This window comes from Anastrepha obliqua, chromosome 1, assembly GCF_027943255.1.
Source record: "Anastrepha obliqua isolate idAnaObli1 chromosome 1, idAnaObli1_1.0, whole genome shotgun sequence".
NCBI classification, from domain to species: Eukaryota; Metazoa; Arthropoda; class Insecta; order Diptera; family Tephritidae; genus Anastrepha; species Anastrepha obliqua.
The window spans coordinates 115382791-115404072 of record NC_072892.1 but is presented as its reverse complement, the minus strand read 5'-3'; the positions used below and the strand labels follow the sequence as shown (position 1 = coordinate 115404072).

The 21282-nt window shown below is 37.9% G+C and overlaps 1 protein-coding gene across 1 annotated transcript; it reads left to right on the top strand.

The window, feature by feature from the left end:
• The first annotated feature begins 4196 nt into the window (after positions 1-4196).
• LOC129236777 (scavenger receptor class B member 1) lies at positions 4197-21197 on the top strand. Its single transcript, XM_054870994.1, has 9 exons — positions 4197-4295; positions 16017-16044; positions 16622-16713; positions 16820-17329; positions 17445-17614; positions 17681-17967; positions 18039-18157; positions 20630-20755; positions 20825-21197. The coding sequence occupies exons 1-9, from the start codon at positions 4197-4199 to the stop codon at positions 21182-21184; spliced, it is 1791 nt and encodes a 596-aa protein (XP_054726969.1). The 3' UTR covers positions 21185-21197.
• The last annotated feature ends 85 nt before the right edge of the window (positions 21198-21282 follow it).

Here is a 21282-nt window from a genome sequence, read left to right as displayed (position 1 = left end):
AATATGAATTCCCCGAACTTCAATTCTGCTTTCTTACACACTTGCACAAAAGTGAGGTTATTTCGAAATCAATCATAAATAGTTTCTAAAAAATCATAGCAACTTTTTTGCGTTTTATTATTACTAAATATATATTTGATGGATTAAATAGTTTGAATTAGTTTGGGATTCCTAATTTGAAAATAAAATTGAATCAAAACTGCAGTATCATATGGGAGCCCTTATGCGGTAAAGGGTTAAAATGCATACAAGCCCAACACAAACACGCTGTGAAAGATGGTTTTGAAATGGGATTGGGTTATAATATTTCTAATGGTATTTGGTTTGGGCTTGCCCTCAAACATGCCGGCGGTAGTAAACCTAAAAGTATGACCGGGGGGAAACTTGTATAGGGTGTGTTTTAAAGAGCTTAAGCACTTAAAATGATAACACAAATCATAAAATATTGTTGGAATTGTTTTTTATATTATAATCTAGTAGATAATTATATGGGATATATTTTTTGAATATAATATCTGGCATATGCCCGACATGGCTTCTAATTACATGGCCCATTCGATCAGTTCAAATCTGAGTAATACATAAATCTAAATGAGCGCAATCAGCAAAAGTGCGCCAAAAACGATGGTAATTTGGCTTCGAATCTATCACGAGCTGTATTTTATAGGTATAAAAGCAAATATCCTTACGTAAAATTTTACACGAGGACAAAGGTCAACAAGTTGGGTCATCACCAGTGTCTGCATCAATACTTCGCTCTATGAGCTTCGCGAATAGATTTATTTTTTCAAAGTAAATTTGTACAATCGTTGCTCTGGCGTTTAACGATTTATGATGACTTACCAAACTTTACTGAACAGAAATTACAACACACTTTGCCATTCTCAGATGTCAAACCATATTTATCGATATCGATACTTCTCTTGCAGCTAAAAACCACCTTTTAAAGGCATTTGCTAAATTTTTTGTTTGGGTTTTCAGTTTTATTAAGTGTTTTCTCTGCTATTTACCATCTCGGTCTTAGCTATAGGTATTCCAAGATCTCTGCCATGATGCTCCTGTTAATGCCCTTGGCATTTTGGATTTATACATCTAAATTGGTGTTATAACTGTATTGTAGAGGAGCACTTTGTAACCTAAGCTCTATACAGATTTCTTATTTAGTGACCTGTTCAAGCCAGCTGCTTTCATTACCATCCGTAATACTTTTGAGATACGCATCTTCCAAATGTTACTCCATTTATTTTGGGGTATGTAGATGTTATTTAGAGTAATTGTGGGACACGATTGCGTAACATGTTTGCCGTTTTTTCCTTGACTTTTATGCGACATTTAGTAAGCCATTCTTCAACAAGATATAAATGTTCTTCTAGTATTTTCGATGCTTTTTTAGGGCATTTGTCACAACTGAGTAGGCAGTGTTATTCACTATCGTGGATATCATTATTTTCCTGCTTGCTGGAATATCAGATATGTAGATGAAATACAACATTGGCCCTAGAACGCTGCCTTGAAGAACACCAACCATAATTTAAAGCTCTTCGAAAAAATACTCGTTTAACACCGAATCTCCAATTAAATAAGTATTTTCCTACAATTTTAAATAATTATATCGGAATATTTTTTCAACTCACACTTCAAATACCTGATCTACATATATTAATAAAGGTTTCAGTGAGCCTCGCAAATCACTAAGTACGAATATAATTACCGAAAATCTGCGAAAAGTTGAGTTTAGAGTATCAAATAAGTAATTAATAGCAGCTAGCCAGTATTGCATTGTCTAATGACTGCTAGGAGGCATAATTGCTTGAAATAATACTATGTAATTACTTTGAGCATATTTGAGTCTCCTTTTCAATATGAAAATTTAAGAAGTTTGATTTTTCCATAGTAAAACAGCTTAACACAGCTCTTTGCTCCTCTTTTGGTTTGGCTCACAACAGCTGATTTCAATAAGTTTCCGATAAAAACTAGATAAGACACGGATTTGCACGTAACTCACGAGATGAGCCGAACTGAATGTCTTACAGTCTTACGCAATTTGAGTTAAAACACTCTGAAATAGTTTCTGAGTAATTGAGCGTATTTTCTTTGTTATCCAGCTCAGTATCCCAACCAATTACAACTGCAATGTTCCGAATAATTTGTATGGCTGTTGGCAACAGTAATATAGGTAAAACTTGTATTTTGGTAGAAATAATAAATATTATTATGTATGGACAAATTCTTGCAATATTAGCTGTTTGGAATATGACAGCATTACAGATGAAACATTACTAGAAGACAAAGGATATGTAAATAATACACATTCCCAAGAGAACGATATTTCAATTGAAAACCGACGTAATGCAGTTTTTTATGGGCTACTGTTATAAATTGTCCGTTGTTGTTGTTGTAACTGCTTACCCATATGAAACCAAACAATTACAAATTACCAATTAGCTTATGCCTAATGGCGTAGCATTAAGATTCACTATAAAATATATAACTAAATTTTTGAAGTGAAAACTTCTTTAGAATCGTTGGGAGTGATTTCAGACTCGATGAAACGAAAAAAGCGACACTCTTGGCTACGAAGCGTTATATTATATGTTGATATAAACGTAGCGACGAACTAAATAACTTTTAGGCCAGCGCCGACAGCATGGGGCGATAGCCGAGCGGCTAGCAATGTGAGGTTCCGATCCAAAATCCTTGGTTCGAATCACAAGAAAAAAATTTTTTTTATACAGTTATTTTATTTTATTTTATGATATGTTTATGAGGAGCTTTTTTTCATGGCGGAAATACACTCGGTGTTTTGCCATTGCCTGCTGAGGGGTGAGCGCTATTAGAAAAATAGTTTTCCTTAATTTTGGTGTTTTCACCGAGATTCGAACTGACGTTCTCTCTGTGAATTCTGAATAGTAGTCACGCACCAACCCATTCGGCTACGGCGTTCGTTTAATTTTACTGATGCAAAAATGAGGAAAAATATATGAATAAAGTTTGCTTACTGTTTACACATTTTCCAAAGGTGACGGAGAACCAAAAAAAAAGTCGATTTTCAAACAAATACGAGTGCATATGTGTAATTGTGTTAGAGTTTCGGTCACGCCCCAGCAAAACCTGCGTGCATATGTGTTTGTAACATTCAAAAAAATGTAATTGTGTTAGAGTTTCGGTCACGCAGGTTTTGCTGGGGACGCTCATAATAGCAACCGCGTGTGTATTTTTATATTCGTAAATATTTTCATTTTTAAATATTTACTGCAATTATGCCGAAAAATAATGCAGAAAAGTGTTGTGAATATCGACAGAAAAAAAATCAATAAATAGCATCACGGAATTCATTCACGAAAATTTAATAAAGTATACACCAGAAGTATCGCGGATACTTAGAAAAGATTACGATAAAGTTCCAATGATTTTAAGTGGCGATTTTAACGTAAATTTTGCATTGGGCACAGCGGTTCCTTTAATTGACGTTCTCAATACAACATTCAATTTAAAAATGTGTAACAATCGCACTGAATCGACAACACGATCAAAAACAACCATTGACGCGGTATTTCAAAGATATGTTGACAACATCGAAACCAAAGCATTTGTATCATATTTTAGCTATCATAAGCCACTCGTATCATTTGTTGACATTGAAAACATTGAGGATGAATAATAATAAAATGAAGAAAATAAAATATGAACTTTATAGCAATATTATAATGAACCTATAATTATCCCGCTCCTAATGCTGCTTTCGTCTCATTCTCTCTCAGTTTGTTTTACGGAAGGTTTCACTTCTATCGCGTCTAACCGTTAGACTGGTATTTTTTTATTTATTAATTTAATTTACTTCACAAAGCTTCATGATTATGTACTAGGTGTGTTTAAAAAGTATCGCGAATTTTGAATTTTCGCAGCTTACGTATATTCGAATTTCGATTTCTTTGTTGCGATATGTTGGTACTCATGTTTTTCATTCATGCCGCCGAGTTCGGCCATTTTGAATGTTCAGTTAATTGTTGACAACTGCTTCGCTTGCACGTGTTTCGGCTCGTCTTCGATTTTTACCTATTTAAAATGATGGTTCAAAGAACCTGTATCAAATTTTGTGTGAAAAACGAAAGTAAGTGCGCGGCTGCATTCCGAATGCTGACTGTGTCATACGGAGAAGCTACTTTAGACCAAAGCAACGTTTTCAGTGGTACAAAATGTTCTCAGAAGGCCTAGAAGATATGAATGACGAAAAGCGTGCCGGACGTCCGAACACTTCAACAACAGACGACAAAGTGTATGAAGTGAAGAAAATGGTATTGGCCAATCGTCGAATCACCGTTAGAGAAGTTGTTGAGGACCTAGACATATTGATTAGCTCGTGCCATTCGATTTTTTTGAATGATTTGGGCATGAGACAGGTCACCGCAAAATTCGTACCAAAATTACTCAATTTCGACCAAAAGCAGCATCGCATGAACATTGCTAATGAGATGTTGGACTCTGTCCGCGACGACCCAAATTTGCTCCAGAAGGTCATAACTGGTTAAGACGTGGAAATCAAAGCTCAGCCATCTCAATGGAAGCTGCCGCACGAACGAAGACCGAAAAAGTGCGCCAAGTTCGGTGGAATGTAAAAGTTTTGCTTACCGTTTTCTTCGATTGCAAGGGCGTTGTGCATCATGAGTTCTTGCCACAGGGTAAAACAGTCAATAAGGAATATTACCTGCAAGTTATGCGCAATTTGCGAGAAGCAATCTGCCATAAACGCCTGCATTTGTAGAAGAAAAAACATTGACTCTTGCATCACGTTAACGCCCCTGGTCACACATCGTTACTTGTGCGCGACTTTTTGGCAAAAACAACACACTAATGATGCCACAGCCACCGTATTCCCCAGATCTGGCCCCTTGTGACTTTTTCTTGTTCCCGAAACTGAAGAGCCCCATGAAAGAACGACGCTACGCTACGATTGACGAGATAAAGACGGCATCGAAGGAGGAGCTGAACAAGATAAAAGAATGATTTTTTGAAGTGCTTCGAAGATTGGAAAAAACTTTGGCACAAGTGCATAATAGCTCATGGGGATTACTTTGAAGGGGACAAAATAGATATTAATGAATAAATAAATAATTTTTGAAAAAACACAAAATTCGCGATAATTTCGAACACACCTCGTATACATTCATTTGTCAGTGCTATCAACTACAAAAAACTGTGAATTGAAAAAGTGGAAAAAATAGCTAAAATGCTGAAATATCTGAGTGAAATAATTAGTTTGAAGTATGAAGTTTTATGAGAAGTAGTTTTATAGTACGTCTTAATTCACTAACTTTTTTATGAAGAGGTGAATGAATTTGAAAGTTCGGTTAGTGGGTTAAAATATTTTGGAGGAATATTTTCAGCGACATTTCACTAGGAGCTTACAAGGAAAAAAACGTAAAATTCTACAGAAAAACAGTTACCAGAAAAAATGTGTAAATGAAGAAGAGGAAAGTCTAAAGAAAATAAATCAGATGGTTATAACTAATTGGTATATTTTTTGATATCTAAAAAGTGAATTCATGTTTCTGATAACCCGTGAAATTTTACTAAATTTGTGAAACTAGGTATTTCACTCAATTGTGCGTGTTCAATGCTTTTTCTGAAGTAAATTAAATAAATAAAAATATTGTCTTAAGAATGAGAATGAGCGTTGGAAGTTTTTAATTTCGTCTAGTACTTTCATCTTGGAATTAATGCGCCCAAAGAGACTGTTGCACTGTGTAATTCCAGAGCAAAGGTAAGAGCCCAATTAAACATTTGGCTGCGGCGTGTGTTTGCTGACATTAGTCTGCATACCTATCATATTTGACGCTTGTGAACTAGACGGCTGAAGTATATAAACAGAGCGCAATGGAGCGCGTAAAAGTCAAAATAAAGATAACCATCACTCAAAATCTGTTTTTTGTTTGTTATTTAGTAAAAAAGTTATTCACAAACAAAATTAGTTTACAAGGTTTACTTACGGTTCATATGTAGACAACCTCATGCATATTCATGCCTTTAGTAGATTTTATGTTATCAATTGTTCAAGTCAAAAGTGGGCGGTACCAATGGCTGGCTATGAAAGAAAAAAGTTATATTTATGTGTATTTGTTCCAGTGATTTAAGGTTATACTTAACCGAATTCACTAGATTTCTGATGTATTTTAGGTTCAGTTTATTTACGTAATTGCTGGCCTCTCTTTCAATTACTGTATTTTTAGGTAGTTTTTTTGTATGTATACCTTTTCACGCCCTTTTCTGTCTGCATCAGTGATTTTTGTTTTTTTTTTTTTTTTTTTTTGATTTTGTGTGATTTTTTTGACTCATTCACGTGTTTTGTTGAAATTGAATATTTTCTTAACCCTCCCCAACACTCAAATTTCTGCTCGACTGCAGTTGCATAAGTTCGAATAACATAAAAATCAACTGGTGTACATGAATATTTATTTTAGGCGTGCATTGTTGGCCTTTGCTTGTCAAATAGCCACAATCAACAATCAAGTGTTTCATTGTCGAAAAGCAGTTCATTGTCAACAATCTTGGTCTACGCTTTTATTGCAGTCCGGATGCATCCGCATCGTAAAATTGATGTTGCTTTAGAATACGTAAGTGTGTGTGTGTATCATAATATGCACCAACAGTAATGCAAGCAAGATGAGACATTGGATATGTGTAGACATAATTGGGCCAGCTACAAAATTTCGGTTGAATGCTTGCGTTATGTTAAAATGTGTGCAAGTAGTACTCACTCATGTACAGTGGCAAGCTTAAAAAATGCAGCGTGAAGCAGGAAATGATAGTGAATTAGGAATTTTATACCGATTTAGTTGGTGTTGTTTTTTCTTTTCAACTTCATCAGTGTATCAATGTTACAACGCAATACTTCCGGCTGCAGCTGCAACTCGCCCTCCTCTTTACAAGGTCGAACAAGACTTAGAAGGGTGTAGATGAGGATTAACTAAGATAAGTTGTCTGGCACGACAAGACAACTCGAGCACTTTGTCTCATACATACATTTTATGGGTGTTTTGCGTGTCAGTAATTAAACTATTTTTATTTCGCAGAACTCTTTCCTTCTCTTTTTTATCTTTTCCTTCTAGTTTCGACGCGTGTATGCTCTTGTATCTAGTGAAAAGATAGAAGTGATATCGAATCCTTAAAATCATCTGAAAATATGGATGTAGATGGTCTTTCAGCTAATTTCTTAAACGATGTTCTTCACACAGTGAACTTTTAAAAATCATTTTTATTAAGTTATTATCACCCGTGAATTTATTGCTGACTGGAAAAGAGTTTTTAGAACCAATTTTCAAAAGCGATAACAAGAATAATGTGCCAATTACAGACCGGTTGCGAAAGTGCCCACGATATTCAAAATCTTTCAGTGTTAAAGAGAAATTGCTGTTGTTGTTGTTGTAGCAGCATAAACATTCCCCATATTTACATACGGGGAATGCTGCTGGAATGACAGTCCTTGGCTGGATATAAATCCGGGTCGTTTCGGTAACGTAGAACCGGCTGTCGTGGAAACGAAGAGAAATTGCTATTCGAAGTTAGTAGCTTCATTTGCTCAAACCAACAGGGCGAGCGGATTAAATTTTATCTGAGCGATAGACATTGTGTGGTTACTTTTGACCATGTCTCGTCTGAACAATTTACCGTGCCGTCTGATTCCCTCAAGGAAACATATTGGGACCTCTGCTGTTTATCTTACTTACTTACTTACTGCAGTCCTGATGTCCTCGGATAGCATAGGACCTTTATCTTAATCATAAGTGACATTAGTTCTTGTTAGTCATCATCTATATTTCTACTATATACAGATGATCTCATGGATTTTCTGCAATTAAATATTTTCATGATTCCATTATTCTTCAAGCTGAGTTTTATTCACTACAAACTTGTACTCTTGCTTCTAAATGTGAATAAGTACTGGCATGCTCTGATACTTTTACTATGAAGTTCAATTCCCTACGCATGAGTTATCATGAAACAGGTTTATCTCTAAATAGTGCAACTGAAATTAAGGATTTAATAAGCTTCATTACGCTTATTAATTATATTGTTTGGAAATTTATGCAATTTTAAGTTTACGCTGAAAATTGTATACATTTCTTTCGTAAAATCTGTACTTGAATACGCTGTCTTAATTTGAAGGTCGCATCATGCCAATGATATTTGATGAATATTATTAATTTTCTCTCTGCTTCCAAAGAGCCTCACTGACTTTGCCATTTGTCAGATAAAAAATGTAAGCCTATATTTAGTAGTTGCACCTTTTTCACCTGCCATTTTATTGTTCGTGTTCTGAATAATTCAGTTAATTGTCTTACCCTTTTCAAAGGATTAGCTATCATATTTCCAAACGTAATCTGCAACGGACCCCGATATCTTATGTTGGAATTCCAAGATACAAATATGCCAAATTTGCTCCTTTGACTAGAGTCCTAGCTGAGTTAAATGATGCTCCTGAATCGGATCCTTCCTTGTAGAGCTGTCCATGGCTTATGATATGATTATTTCTAAATGGTATTAAGCAATTTTGTTCTACAATCAGTAAGAATTTTCCTCATTTGACTAAATAATAATAATAAATAATAAATTCGAAGGGCCTTGCTTTTTTCGATTGTTGCAGGAAAATTTTCATTTAAAATTAGGGTCCGGCCTTGGAAGAAACAAAAATTGGCAAGAAAGTCGTCAATTGAAAAAGGTGAAACTTTTAATTAGATAGAAATACGTTATTTTCAGCAAGGCATTTTTTTGCCTGCTACTGTATGTATGAGAAATAGTAATTAGGTAAATCGAATTTTGTTTAAAACAATGTTAAATAGTAACCAAAATTAGTTGCGCTTTGCGTAATTGTTTACGGCTTTTGCTTTGATATTGGTTGATGGTTATTTTTGATGGTTTTGACAATTTTAGATCTTTATTTTTTCGTTTTTTTTTCTGTTTTAAAGAGTCTCATTGTTTCAGCTAAAACACAAATAAAAATAAACTACCTGTTCATTGACCACAATGGCCGCATTGTCAGCAGTGGTTCTGCACTTATCAAAAATATATGCATGTATGTATACATACACATACATATGTGACTATGTCAATATGTGTTTACGCAAGTTCAAATATTTGATTATCATATTTCAATACATCACAGTGTCATGTTCAAGGATCTTTTGCCGCAAGCAAATCAAGTCGGTATACATACAGGTATACATACTTACTTGATATGTGCATATGTGTACATAAAACTGTCGTATAACAAGTATTTTACAAAATGCCTTGCATATTTATTAACTAGTATTGTTTTTAGTTCTTAATGATTGTATGATTTAAAATCTGTAAACACTTACGAAGAGTGGAAGATTCTTTGCTGACCGCCGTAGGTTGAAAATATGTATAATATTTATTGCTAATGTTTCCTTTCTGTTAATGTTTATTTAAATATATAATCTTATGAAACGTAAAGCGACAGGTTTGGGTCGATGTAATTATCTGCACTATAATAAAACTGTAATAGAATTCATTTGGACTATTTTTAGAATTTTTGTATTTGCGTTTGCCTGTTTGATTTTGACTAAACTCGGACTTAGCATTGAGGAATATTTTTTGTATCAAAATTGCATGCCCTTGGGTTAGTGGCTACGAAGTTCTAACTCAATCACAAAACTGGCTTCAAAAGAAAAAATATTCATAAAGTCTTCTTAATTGGCGCTATAACCGCTTACGCGATTTTGGCCGAGTTTAACAAAGCGCGCCAGTCGTTTCTTTCTCGTGCTAACCGGCGCCAGTTGGACACACCAAGTGAAGCCAAGTCCTTCTCCACCTGATCTTTCCAACGCAGTGGAGGCCGCCCTCTTCCTCTGCTACCACCAGCTGGTACCGCATCGAATACTTTCAAAGCCGGAGCGTTTGTATCCATTCGGACGACATGACCCAGCCAACGTAGCCGCTGGATCTTTATTCGCTGCGCTATGTCTATGTCGTCGTAAAGCTCATACAGCTCATCGTTCCATCGTCTGCGATATTCGCCGTTGCCAACGTGCAAAGGTCCAAAAATCTTACGCAGAATCTTTCTCTCGAACACTCCAAGCGTCGCTTCATCGGATGTTGTCATCGTCCAAGCTTCTGCGCCATACGTTAGGACGGGCATGATGAGAGTCTTGTAGAGTGTTAGTTTTGTTCGTCGAGAGAGGACTTTACTACTCAATTGCCTACTTAGTCCAAAGTAGCACTTGTTGGCAAGAGAGATTCTACGTTGGATTTCAAGGCTGACATTGTTATCGGTGTTAATGCTGGTTCCTAAATAGACGAAGTCCTTTACAACCTCGAAATTATAACTGTCTACAGTGACGTGGGTTCCGATACGCGAGTGCGCCGACTGTTTGTTTGAAGACAGGAGGTACTTCGTTTTGTCCTCGTTCACCACCAGACCCATTCGCTTTGCCTCTTTATCCAGTTTGGAGAAGGCAGAACTAACAGCGCGGTTGTTAAGGCCAATGATGTCAATATCATCGGCATACGCCAACAATTGTACGCTCTTATAAAATATTGTGCCTGAGCGATTAAGTTCTGCGGCTCGTACAATGCTCTCCAACATCAGGTTAAAGAAGTCACACGACAGCGAGTCACCCTGTCTGAAACCTCGTTTGGTATCAAACGGCTCGGAGAGGTCCTTCCCAATTCTGACGGCGCTGCTGGTGTTGAGCAACGTCATCTTACATAGCCGTATTAGTTTTGCGGGGATACCAAATTCAGACATCGCGGCATACAGGTAACTCCTTTCCGTACTGTCGAATGCAGCTTTGAAGTCGACGAAAAGATGATGTGTGTCGATTCTCCTTTCATGGGTCTTTTCCAAGATTTGGCGTATTGAGAATATTTGGTCGATGGTGGACTTTCCAGGTCTGAAGCCACACTGATAAGGTCCAATCAGTTGGTTGACGGTGGGCTTCAGCCTTTCACACAATACGCTCGCTAGAACCTTATAGGCGATATTTAGAAGACTAATCCCGCGGTAATTGGCACAAATTGCAGGATCACCCTTCTTATGGATTGGGCAGAGCACACTTAAATTCCAATCGGCAGGCATGCTTTCATCCGACCATATTATGCATAGGAGCTGATGCATGCACCTTACCAGCTCCTCGCCGCCATGTTTGAATAGCTCAGCCGGCAGTCCGTCGGCGCCCGCGGCTTTGTTGTTCTTTAGCCGCGTTATCGCTATTCTCACCTCGTCATGATCGGGTAGCGGGACGACAATTCCGTCGTCAACGATTGGGGTATCGGGATCTTCACTTTCTCTGTGACATGCGCAGCTGTCACTGTTTAATAGGTTCGAGAAGTGTTCCCTCCATAATTTAAGATTGCTCTGTACGTCAGTCACCAGTTCGCCGTCTTTGTTCTTACAGGAAAACGCCCCGGTCTTGAAACCTTCTGTAAGCCGCCGAACTTTCTGGTAGAATTTTCGGGCGTTGTTCCTGTTGGCCAGCATCTCAAGCTCTTCGCACTCACGTATTTCGGCCTCTCGTTTCTTCTTTCGCATAATACGTCTCTCTTCCTTTTTCAGCTCTCTGTAGCGATCCCACATGGCTCGCGTTGCGCCCGATCGCAGCGTAGCTCTATAAGCGGCATCTTTTCTTTCTGCGGCAGCATGACATTCCTCGTCGTACCAATTGTTTTTTCGGGCTCGCCGGAATCCGATTTCTTCTTCGGCGGCGGTACGTAGGGAACGAGAAATGTGGCTCCATTGCTCGCGCATGCCGGTGTGTTGGGCAGTGCTCTCCGAGAGCAGGAGTGAGAGTCGAGTGGCGAATCTTCTGGCTGTCTGTTGTGATTGCAGCTTTTCGATGTCGAACATTCTTTGCGTAGGTAGATGTACGTTTTTTGCTGCACAGAGGCGGGTGCGCAGCTTGGCTGCAACAAGGTAATGATCCGAGTCGATGTTGGGTCCTCGGATCGTGCGTACATCTAATACACTAGAAGCGTGTCTTCCATCTATCACAACATGATCGATCTGGTTTCGCGTTTTTCGATCAGGAGACAGCCAGGTAGCTTGGTGTATCTTTTTATGCTGGAATCTGGTGCTGCAGACTACCATGTTTCGGGCCCCGGCGAAGTCGATCAGCCTCTGTCCGTTACCGGATGTTTCGTTGTGCAGGCTGAATTTTCCGACTGTGGGACCAAAAATTCCCTCCTTGCCCACCCTGGCGTTGAAGTCGCCAAGCACGACTTTTATGTCGTGGCGGGGGCAGCGCTCATAGGAACGTTCCAGGCGCTCATAGAAGGAATCTTTGGTCGCATCGTCCTTCTCTTCCGTCGGGGCGTGGGCGCAAATTAGCGATATGTTGAAAAAACGGGCTTTGATGCGGATTGTTGCAAGACGCTCGTCCACCGGAGTGAACGACAGTACTTGGCGACGAAGTCTCTCTCCCACAACAAATCCGACACCGAATTTGCGCTCCTTTACATGGCAGCTGTAGTAGACGTCGCAAGGTCCTATGGTTTTCTTACCTTGCCCCGTCCATCGCATCTCTTGGATGGCAGTGATGTCAGCCTTTACTCTCACGAGGACATCAACCAGCCGGGCAGAGGCACCTTCCCCATTAAGGGACCGGACATTCCAGGTGCATGCCCTCAAATCATAATCCTTAGTTCGTTTGCAGGGGTCGTCATCAGTATAGGGAGGTCTCATCCGAGGCTTTTTTACTCTTTTCATTGGGGACGATTTTTAAGTGGCGGGTCCCAAACCCAACGCACAACCAGCTATCCTGGAATATTTCGCCTTCAAACGAAACTTCAAGCCGCTTCCTTTCAACGATACTGGAATATGGTTTGACAGTCTGGAACTCGCTTTACCAGATTTTTGCAGATAAGCTAGAATCTATTGAAAAATATTTTTGCCTTTTTTCCTCCCTACAATAGTCATCTTAAGCTACAAATAATACGTGTGGTTAAACTGGACACAGAATCGATTTCTATCCCGTTTTCTCTAGCGGAAGTAAACCTTAATGTTCTTCCTTCGCGAAACGTCAAGGCTTCTTTTTTGTAAATGTAATTTAATTAAGAACTTAATGAAGCATTTTGATTTGTATGCCAAGATTCGTTTTTCACCGTTAAGAAAGCAATCTCGATGCTTAACAAACTTCGGTCTTTCTTTACTTACTTACTTATTGCTATACTTTTCTCCCAGTGAAGCATTGGGTCCTGATAATCCCGATAAATCTAACTCTATTTTTTGCTTCTCTGCTTTTTGTAGTTCACGAATACCCATTGCTATCCAGTTTGACATCAATAGATCTTCGCCAGGTTTTATTAGGGGAACCTTAGTGTTTGTTTTGCAAAATAGTTGTTCCCTTTGCGAAGTGTGTGTTCTATCCATTGCCACTTCCGTTTTTTGATTTCATTGTTTGCACATACTTGATTGGCTCGATCCCAGAGCTCTTCGTTTGATGTGCGAGCAGGCCAGCATATTTTTAGAATCTGCCACAAGCACTTATTTACAAAGACTCGGATCTTATGACCAATAGATTTTGCACATTTTCAGCATTCCGAACCATAATCTAACACTGACTTGACATTAGAGTTGAATATTCGCAATTTAGTCATTTGTCTGATTTGACCTGACCGCCATATATTGCGCAGCATACTAAACGCGACATTGCTTTAACAATTCGGATAGCAACGCCTTGGTCGGCGTCACTTTTATTTGTAACTATACTACCCAGGTAAGAAAAACGATCGACGCATTCAGTATTGTAGCTGTCTAGGTATTTCTTTGCTTGTCGCCTAAACAAATATGATCTTATGCGTACTGTGCCTCTCGCATGATCGGATTAGCCTTAGCAAAGCAAAGAAGGTTAGCAATACCCAAAAGTACTCTTCTGATTAAATTTTTCAAAAAGAAAATAAATGAAAAAACACAACTAAATGTAAAAAAAAAAAACAAATAAATGTAAAAAACTGAAATATTATATACATAAAAATAAGTTTGCATCAATCGCGTAAATTATTTATTGATCTAAAGCTTTGTTTATTTGCAAGTGATGAAAATCTAGTCACAACCAGATCATAACTGCGACGTATTCTCTTTATTTTACCAATGGAAACAGCATTTTATAAGTACAAATTTGTTGATGCTGCTGCTGTAACTAACGGGACCAGAGCACTCAATCTATTCCGGTTTTGTCGAATTAGCATTGAGAATTCTAATTATTCTTCACGTAATCACATTTTCCTGCGGGGTGCGTACACAAAAAAAAAAAAAAGAAAAATCCATACAACAGTAACAATTTTGCCAATTACTCATTGTATATGTCGCTAATTTTTCGCTAATTTTAATTATAATTGACAATTGAGTGGCTTTGTTGTTGCTGTTGCAGCAAGGTTATTATTCAATTTTATTAATCTGCTTCTTGTATTTGTCAAATGAAATAAACTCCGATGCTGTTGGTATTGCTGTCGATTGTCTGACACTGACATTGACAGCGACACCGACAGCGATTGTTGCTTGTTCGATGTTTAATGCGTTTGTGCTGTTGCTGTTGTTGGTCGTTTTGTTGGTGCTGCTGCTGTTACTGTTACTATTGATGTTGCTGTTGCTGTTGCCGTTGCGCCTGCCAATGCTCTAATAGCTATTGTTGGCGCTACTATCAGGTACCCTCGATCGGTGTTGCTGACATCGGGGCGCACAAAACACGTTTATATGTATGTATACACACAAACATACATACAAATACATTTATACGCTATTTACGTATGCATATAAGCAAACAAAGTGCGGGTACAATAATCGTTCGGTTCAATGCTCTAACTTTCCTGCTACTGCTACCAACCCGACCGTTGCCAATCACACTGTTGTTGCCTTAATTGTTGTTCCAATCTGATTTATTTGTTTTTGTTAGTGTGGAGTTTGTTTGATTGTCTTGTACGAGTAGTTATTGTTTATTTGTGTTTTTTTGTCTTGCATATTTCCATAATTTCTTTTGCTGCAATTGTGATTGCATATAAATTTGCCATTTTGCAGTTATTTGTTTAGTTTGCTAATTAATTTATTTACTCCGTATAGTTGGTTTTCAATCGTATCTCAATACTTACTTGTTTTACAATTTCTGACTTACGCGACGAAAGCAAAAAGTCTTTAGTTTTAATTTTTTTTAATTCCGGTTTTCTGTTGGCGAATTTCATTGCCATTGTCATTGCCATCGCCACAGGTGGCAATAGGTGGTGATGCGCTAATAACTCAATTATGGGTTAAATGCCAAATTAATCAAAGTTTAAGAGCTGTAAAAAAATTGACAGGTGGTAGTTAGAAGTATGAATATATATCAGTATAACAAATCTAAATTTTCTGCCACACTTTTCTCATAATCTCATATCTTTATAACTAATTCAATACTGTTCCTTCTATATTTGAGCACCTCAACTTAACTTTAGATCCTTAATGTAATATTTTTCTACTACCAAGCCATATTAGAACATCATAGCCTGGAAACTGAACACAACGTAGCACTCTTGGTCAATCAAGAATGTAAAAGAAAAATCAAAATTGTATTGAGATTAAAGCAGGATTTTTAATAGGGTCACAACAATTGTGTGTTTATTATATTACAAACAAGCTTTTTAATTTAAATAGGGAAAATAATAATTTTCCTTTTTACTAAAGATCTATACCCTCAGCCGTAGCCGCCGTAGCCGAATGGGTTGGTGCGTGATTACCATTCGGAATTCACAGAGAGGTCGTTGGCTCGAATCTCGGTGAAAGCAAAATTAATAAAAACATTTTTCTAATAGCGGTCGCCCCTCGGCAGGCAATGGCAAACCTCCGAGTGTATTTCTGCCATAGAAAAGCTCTTCATAAAAATATCTGCCGTTCGGAGTCGGCTTGAAACTGTAGGTCCCTCCATTTGTGGAACAACATCAAGACGCACACCACAAATAGGAGGAGGAGCTCGGGTAAACACCTAATAGAAGTGTAAGCGCCAATTATTTATTTATTTTATTTATACCCTCAGTACGAATTACGCAAGAAATGCCCCATTGGTGCGTTCACTTCGAGAACTCAACAAGATTTGGAATTATATAATATTTTGCCTGATTTTTCTTCTCTTTAATAATCTCCCACAGATAGTGTTTATTGTATTGTATAGATTCAGCACTAAATGTTCCTATGTCGAATAATTCTCCCAATAATGTATCGAAAATATCGCAGCTATAAGTACAATAGTTCAAAATGGGCTAAAGAGTCCAGGGCCTAACTTATAGATGGAACTAATTTTACTGCGTTCACCCCTTTTTCAGTTCGTACTAATCTTAAAAATACCGCTGCTAAAATTTCATGATATTCTATTCTTTAGTTCGTGAGTCATTGTGCTAATAGGGACGCTATTTTTGTTATTTTCAAAATAATGGATCAAAAAGAATTTCGTGTTTTAATTTTACACTGCTTTTTGAAGGGAAGCGATACTTTCAGTTGCAGAAGTTAATTTCTAAAATCCAAGTTCAAAATTGCATGCCCACAAGCAATTTCGTCATCATAAATTAAAATATACCTAATTCATAATTTAAAACTGTAAGTGATATTAATTTTCCCTTTTTCGCCTCTTTTATTTCGTTTCAGGAATACTCAAATTGTGCAGTGTTGGTATTGCTTTTATAATTCTGGCTATACTGATGTTTGCGATCGACCCATTACAGATACTAGTCGATAATGTAAGTGTATTGGAAGCATAAAAATAATTACTTATCAAGCTTTATTTTGGTGCTTCTCCTCTTCTTATGCGTGCGATAATTTTCATATTTTTAATTTTGTTTACAGCAACTGACCCTCAAGACTGGCACACTACTCTATAATTTGTGGCTGAAACCACCGCTTGAAGTGTTTATAAGTGTGTACATGTTCAATATTACCAATGTGGATGCCTTTATGGGCGGGCACGATACCAAATTGAAGGTGGTCGAGGCGGGCCCATATGTATATCAGGAGTTGTTGGAGAACCAAAATGTCTTATTTAACGGCAACAACACTGTCACGTATACGCCGCAACGATCTGTGAGATTTGTGCGCGAACGTTCTGTTGGTGATCCGCTGGTTGATAAGATCGTGGCACCGAATATACCCTACTTGGGCGTAATATCAGCGGCCGCTGGTTACTCCTTCTTCGCTAGTATGGCTGTGAATGCGCTGACGAAGAAATTCAATTCGAAGCCGATGTTGGAGTTGACAGTGCATGACTATTTATGGGGCTATGAGGATCCATTGGTGCATTTGGCGTCAAAGGTGGTGCCGAATGTTATACACTTTCAGCGTTTTGGTCTAATGGAAAGGGTGAGTGAAATGAAAATATTATATTCTATTGCAAGTATAAAAAGTTCATAAAAACGAAGAGGAATTAATAATTTTGACTTACGATCTTCTTTATTTCTTTATATTTTCGTTGTAGATGTTCGATGAGGGCCAAAATGTGGTTACAATGAAATTGCCGGACAAGCTGAAAGAAGCGGAAATGGCGAGCGATGATGTTGCAGTTGAGGAAGCAGATCGTGACTTCTCTATTGATAACTGGAATGGCATGACGGGTTTCAAAAATTGGGACTACCACGAAGATCGCAAGTAATTTGTGTCTGCTGTAAAAAGTTGCATATAAAGTTAATATTAGATCTTCTCCGACATTCTCAGCCGAAGCAAAACGCCTTGCAACACACTTCGGGGCACATACGATGGCACTCTTTTTCCACGAAACATACACAAAGGTGAAACATTCCGAGTATATCGCAAAGCTTTCTGCCGGAGTCTGCCCATTCAATACTCGCACCCTGAGACAGTTAACGGCTTCAAGGGATATAAATTCAAATTGAAGGAAAATGCTTTCGATAGTGATTTGGGGGATGAGGAGACATCGTGTTATTGCAAGAATAGGCGTTGTTTGAAAAAGGGACTAGGCAACATTGCGCCTTGCTACTACAGTAAGTAGAAAAAATATATATATAGCTAATGAAAGGAATTTTTACTAAGGAAGCGCCAATTTCTCATTTAGATATTCCTATGGCGGTTTCTTTTCCTCACTTTTTCAACGGTGAACCTAGTCTGCTAGAAAATATCGAAGGATTGAAGCCTGATAAGGATAGGCATGGCACTGAGATCATCATACAACCGGTGAGTAAAACGAACCACAATTTTTAATCACACTGGAAGGCTTGCGAGTAAATCATATAGGGTTGAAAAAGCAAGTTGCGGTTCAATGTAGGGTAAGTCGCAGTCGCAGTCACTTCGCAGTCGCAGTCGGTCTTTAAAACAACTCACTTGGACCGTTGACAATCCATTTCGATACATTATTTGAAGCTGGAAATAACAAAAAAAAAAAACTACAACGAGGAACTTATTATCATATTTATCGATACCGAAATATTGAACACTTTTATTCGAAATATGCCAAAGAACTTTATATGCATACTTTCACGAAAATATCTTCAACAGCAGTCGCTTTCCAGAAGGCAATGTAGTCTGATAGTTTTCTTAGACAAATTTTCACTGCACATAATATTTTCAAATTTTCTAGTAGCCTACACTATGCAGTTAGCCTGATATACACCCTTCCTTTCCCAAGATTAAATTCTTCGCAGTGCAATTATTTTAAATTAGAAATCGCAAGAATCTCAAATAGGAAGGAGGTACTATTATTTTTTTGAGCTCAAAGGAAAGTAATTGTAGTAAAAATATATACAATTAAGGGCTTTATCAGCATCAAAATTGAGAAGAGAGACACTGTCCCACCAGTTTGGTTTAGATATAGTTGGATGTACCAGATATCACCTTACTAGCCAGTAAACATGGTGTGCGGTGCTTACTTATCAAGTGGATCGACAGCTCTGGCCGACACTAAATGCACAACGTATGAAATATCTGCTCTCTCTCTCAATAGACAGGGCACTCGTCGCGCCTCTAGCTTGAATTGCTTATAAGCTGCTAGATTTTTAGGAATGACTTCTATACAAATTCTTACAATGTGGAGGGGATGGAGACCAAGTGCATACATTACTTTCTCTACCCCTATATGGCGCTATTTATGTATTTATTTTGAACCTTATTTAAGCGCTTGGTTGGCAATACTTTAGGCAACTTTAAGATCTGAGCTTCATGGATATCAAACACCTGTCGAAATTGACTTGGTGTGCAAATTGATTTTAAGGAATAGGGATGATTTTACCATTCTGCGGAATCTAAAGAGCCTGTGTCAGTGCCGACTGCGCAACTCAATCAAACTAGAGCGACCGAACTTCGGCTTCTGCTTCGTCTACAAAAGTTCAGTTCGGTTATGATTCGGTTGCGGCAAAAAAAGAACCGTACTTTGGTCGAACATTTCTTAAAATTTTTTGTTCAAAAATTATATCAACTTTTAGTTTTTGTAAATTTTTTTGAATAGTAGAATTGAAATTGAAAGTGTTTCTTTGTTACTTTATGGAAGTGTTCAGTATAACATAAAATTATTAGACCATGACTAGCCCATAACATAAGTATAGGCACACAATGCATGAAATGGCACAAGATAAAAACTGCTTTTTTACTGAACCCATTATATTTAAATCATAATGGCCGCGGCCGCCGTAGCCGAACGTGACTACGGTGGTGCGTGATTAAAATTCAGAGAACGTAGGTTCGAATCTCGGTGAAACACCAAAATGAAGAAAAAGCTTTTTCTAATAGTAGCCCCCTCGGTAGGCAATGACAAGCCTCCGAGTGTATTTCTGTCTTGAAAAAGCTCCTCATAAAAAAATATTTGCCGTTTGCAGTCGGCTTAAAATTATAAGTCCCTCCATTTGTCAAACACCATCAAGACGCACGCCACAAATAGGAGAAGGGGCTCGGAAAAACAACTAGAAAGGGTGTACGCGCCAATTATAATATATATATATATATATATATTTAAGCGCCTGGTGGACAATTCTTTATGCAACTTGAAGATCTCAACTAGATGGATATCAGACACCTGTCGATATTTACTTTATGTGCAAACTAATTTCAAGGAACAGGGGTTATTTTACCATGCTGTGCCTTCAAAAGCGCCTATCTCATCATCGACTGCCCAACTCAAACTAACTAGAAACCGACCGAACTCTGGCTTCTGATTCATCTACAAAAGTTCTGTTCTGATACCATTCGGCTTTGGCCAAAAAAGATACCAAGCTTTGCCTGAACATTTCTTTAAATTTTTTCGTGGAGAAATTATATCAACCTTTAGTTTTTATACAATTTTTTGAATACTGGTATTGAAATTGAAATTACTTTAAATATATTATGGAACTGTTCAGTGAAACTGTTCGTGAAATGCCATCGAACGTAAACTACTGGCTGTTTTTTAATGAATCCATTATAAATCGTACCCATTTGACGTAGCTCTATTCTATGAGCTGAAATTAATGGGCTTCTTTTGTTCATAAAAATACTGAATTTTTTTTGTAGTCATGACTGTTTTTAACTTGGACCCTTAAAATAGTCAGATTTGCTTCGGCTGAAATTGGCCGAAGCTGGGTCCTGTTGAGTCGCTTTTCGGTCATTATTTAAACCCAACCTTTAAAGTTTTATGCCAAATATTAATAATACTATTTTTTCTTTTTTTTTTATTTGCAGCAACTCGGCATCCCAATGAGAGTGCGTTCACGCTTTCAAATAAATTTACTGATGGGCAATGTCAAGCATAACCGAGACGTATCGCAGTTCAAGAATATGGCATTACCCATATTCTGGATTGAAATGGTAAGTCTAAGTGAATTGAAAGGAGATGCCTAGTTTTTTGTCATATTCAAACTTCGGTGTCTCCCACAGGGCGTTGAGGATCTTACACCAGGCGTCAAAATGCTGCTCACGCTACTCTTCCGCGTCTGTCCATGCCTACAGCTAGGGCTGGTAATTACACTAATCGTGATCGGCGTTTATTTGGTATTCAGCGCATTATTATGCTGCTTTTGGGTGCCTGCATCATGGAACTCTCTCAATGCCAGCGTGGAACAAGCAATGAGTGCGGAAGCGGGTCGCAAATCGAATATGGGCTTTTTGCCGCTGCTAAAACAGCCTGCGTTAGTTGAGGTGAAAAAGTTGCCGAAACAGTCAAAATCGACAAACCAAGCGAAATGTGATTACGATGTGACATTGCTGCCGCTGCAGCGAAACTTTAAGGCCAAATGAAGAGTATGAGAAAAATCACAAGATACCTAACTGTGATATTATAAATTAAGCATGCGTTTGTTTTTTTCCTTTTGTAAATTATTGAGGGGAATTCTAGC

Coding starts and splice junctions, on each gene's coding strand:
- LOC129236777 (XM_054870994.1), top strand. CDS start 4,197: ATGTTCTCAGAAGGCCTAGAAGATATGAATGACGAAAAGCGTGCCGGA. Junction 17,615..17,680: donor GACTACCACGAAGATCGCAA/GTAATTTGTGTC, acceptor CGACATTCTCAG/CCGAAGCAAAACGCCTTGCA. Junction 20,756..20,824: donor CCATATTCTGGATTGAAATG/GTAAGTCTAAGT, acceptor TGTCTCCCACAG/GGCGTTGAGGATCTTACACC.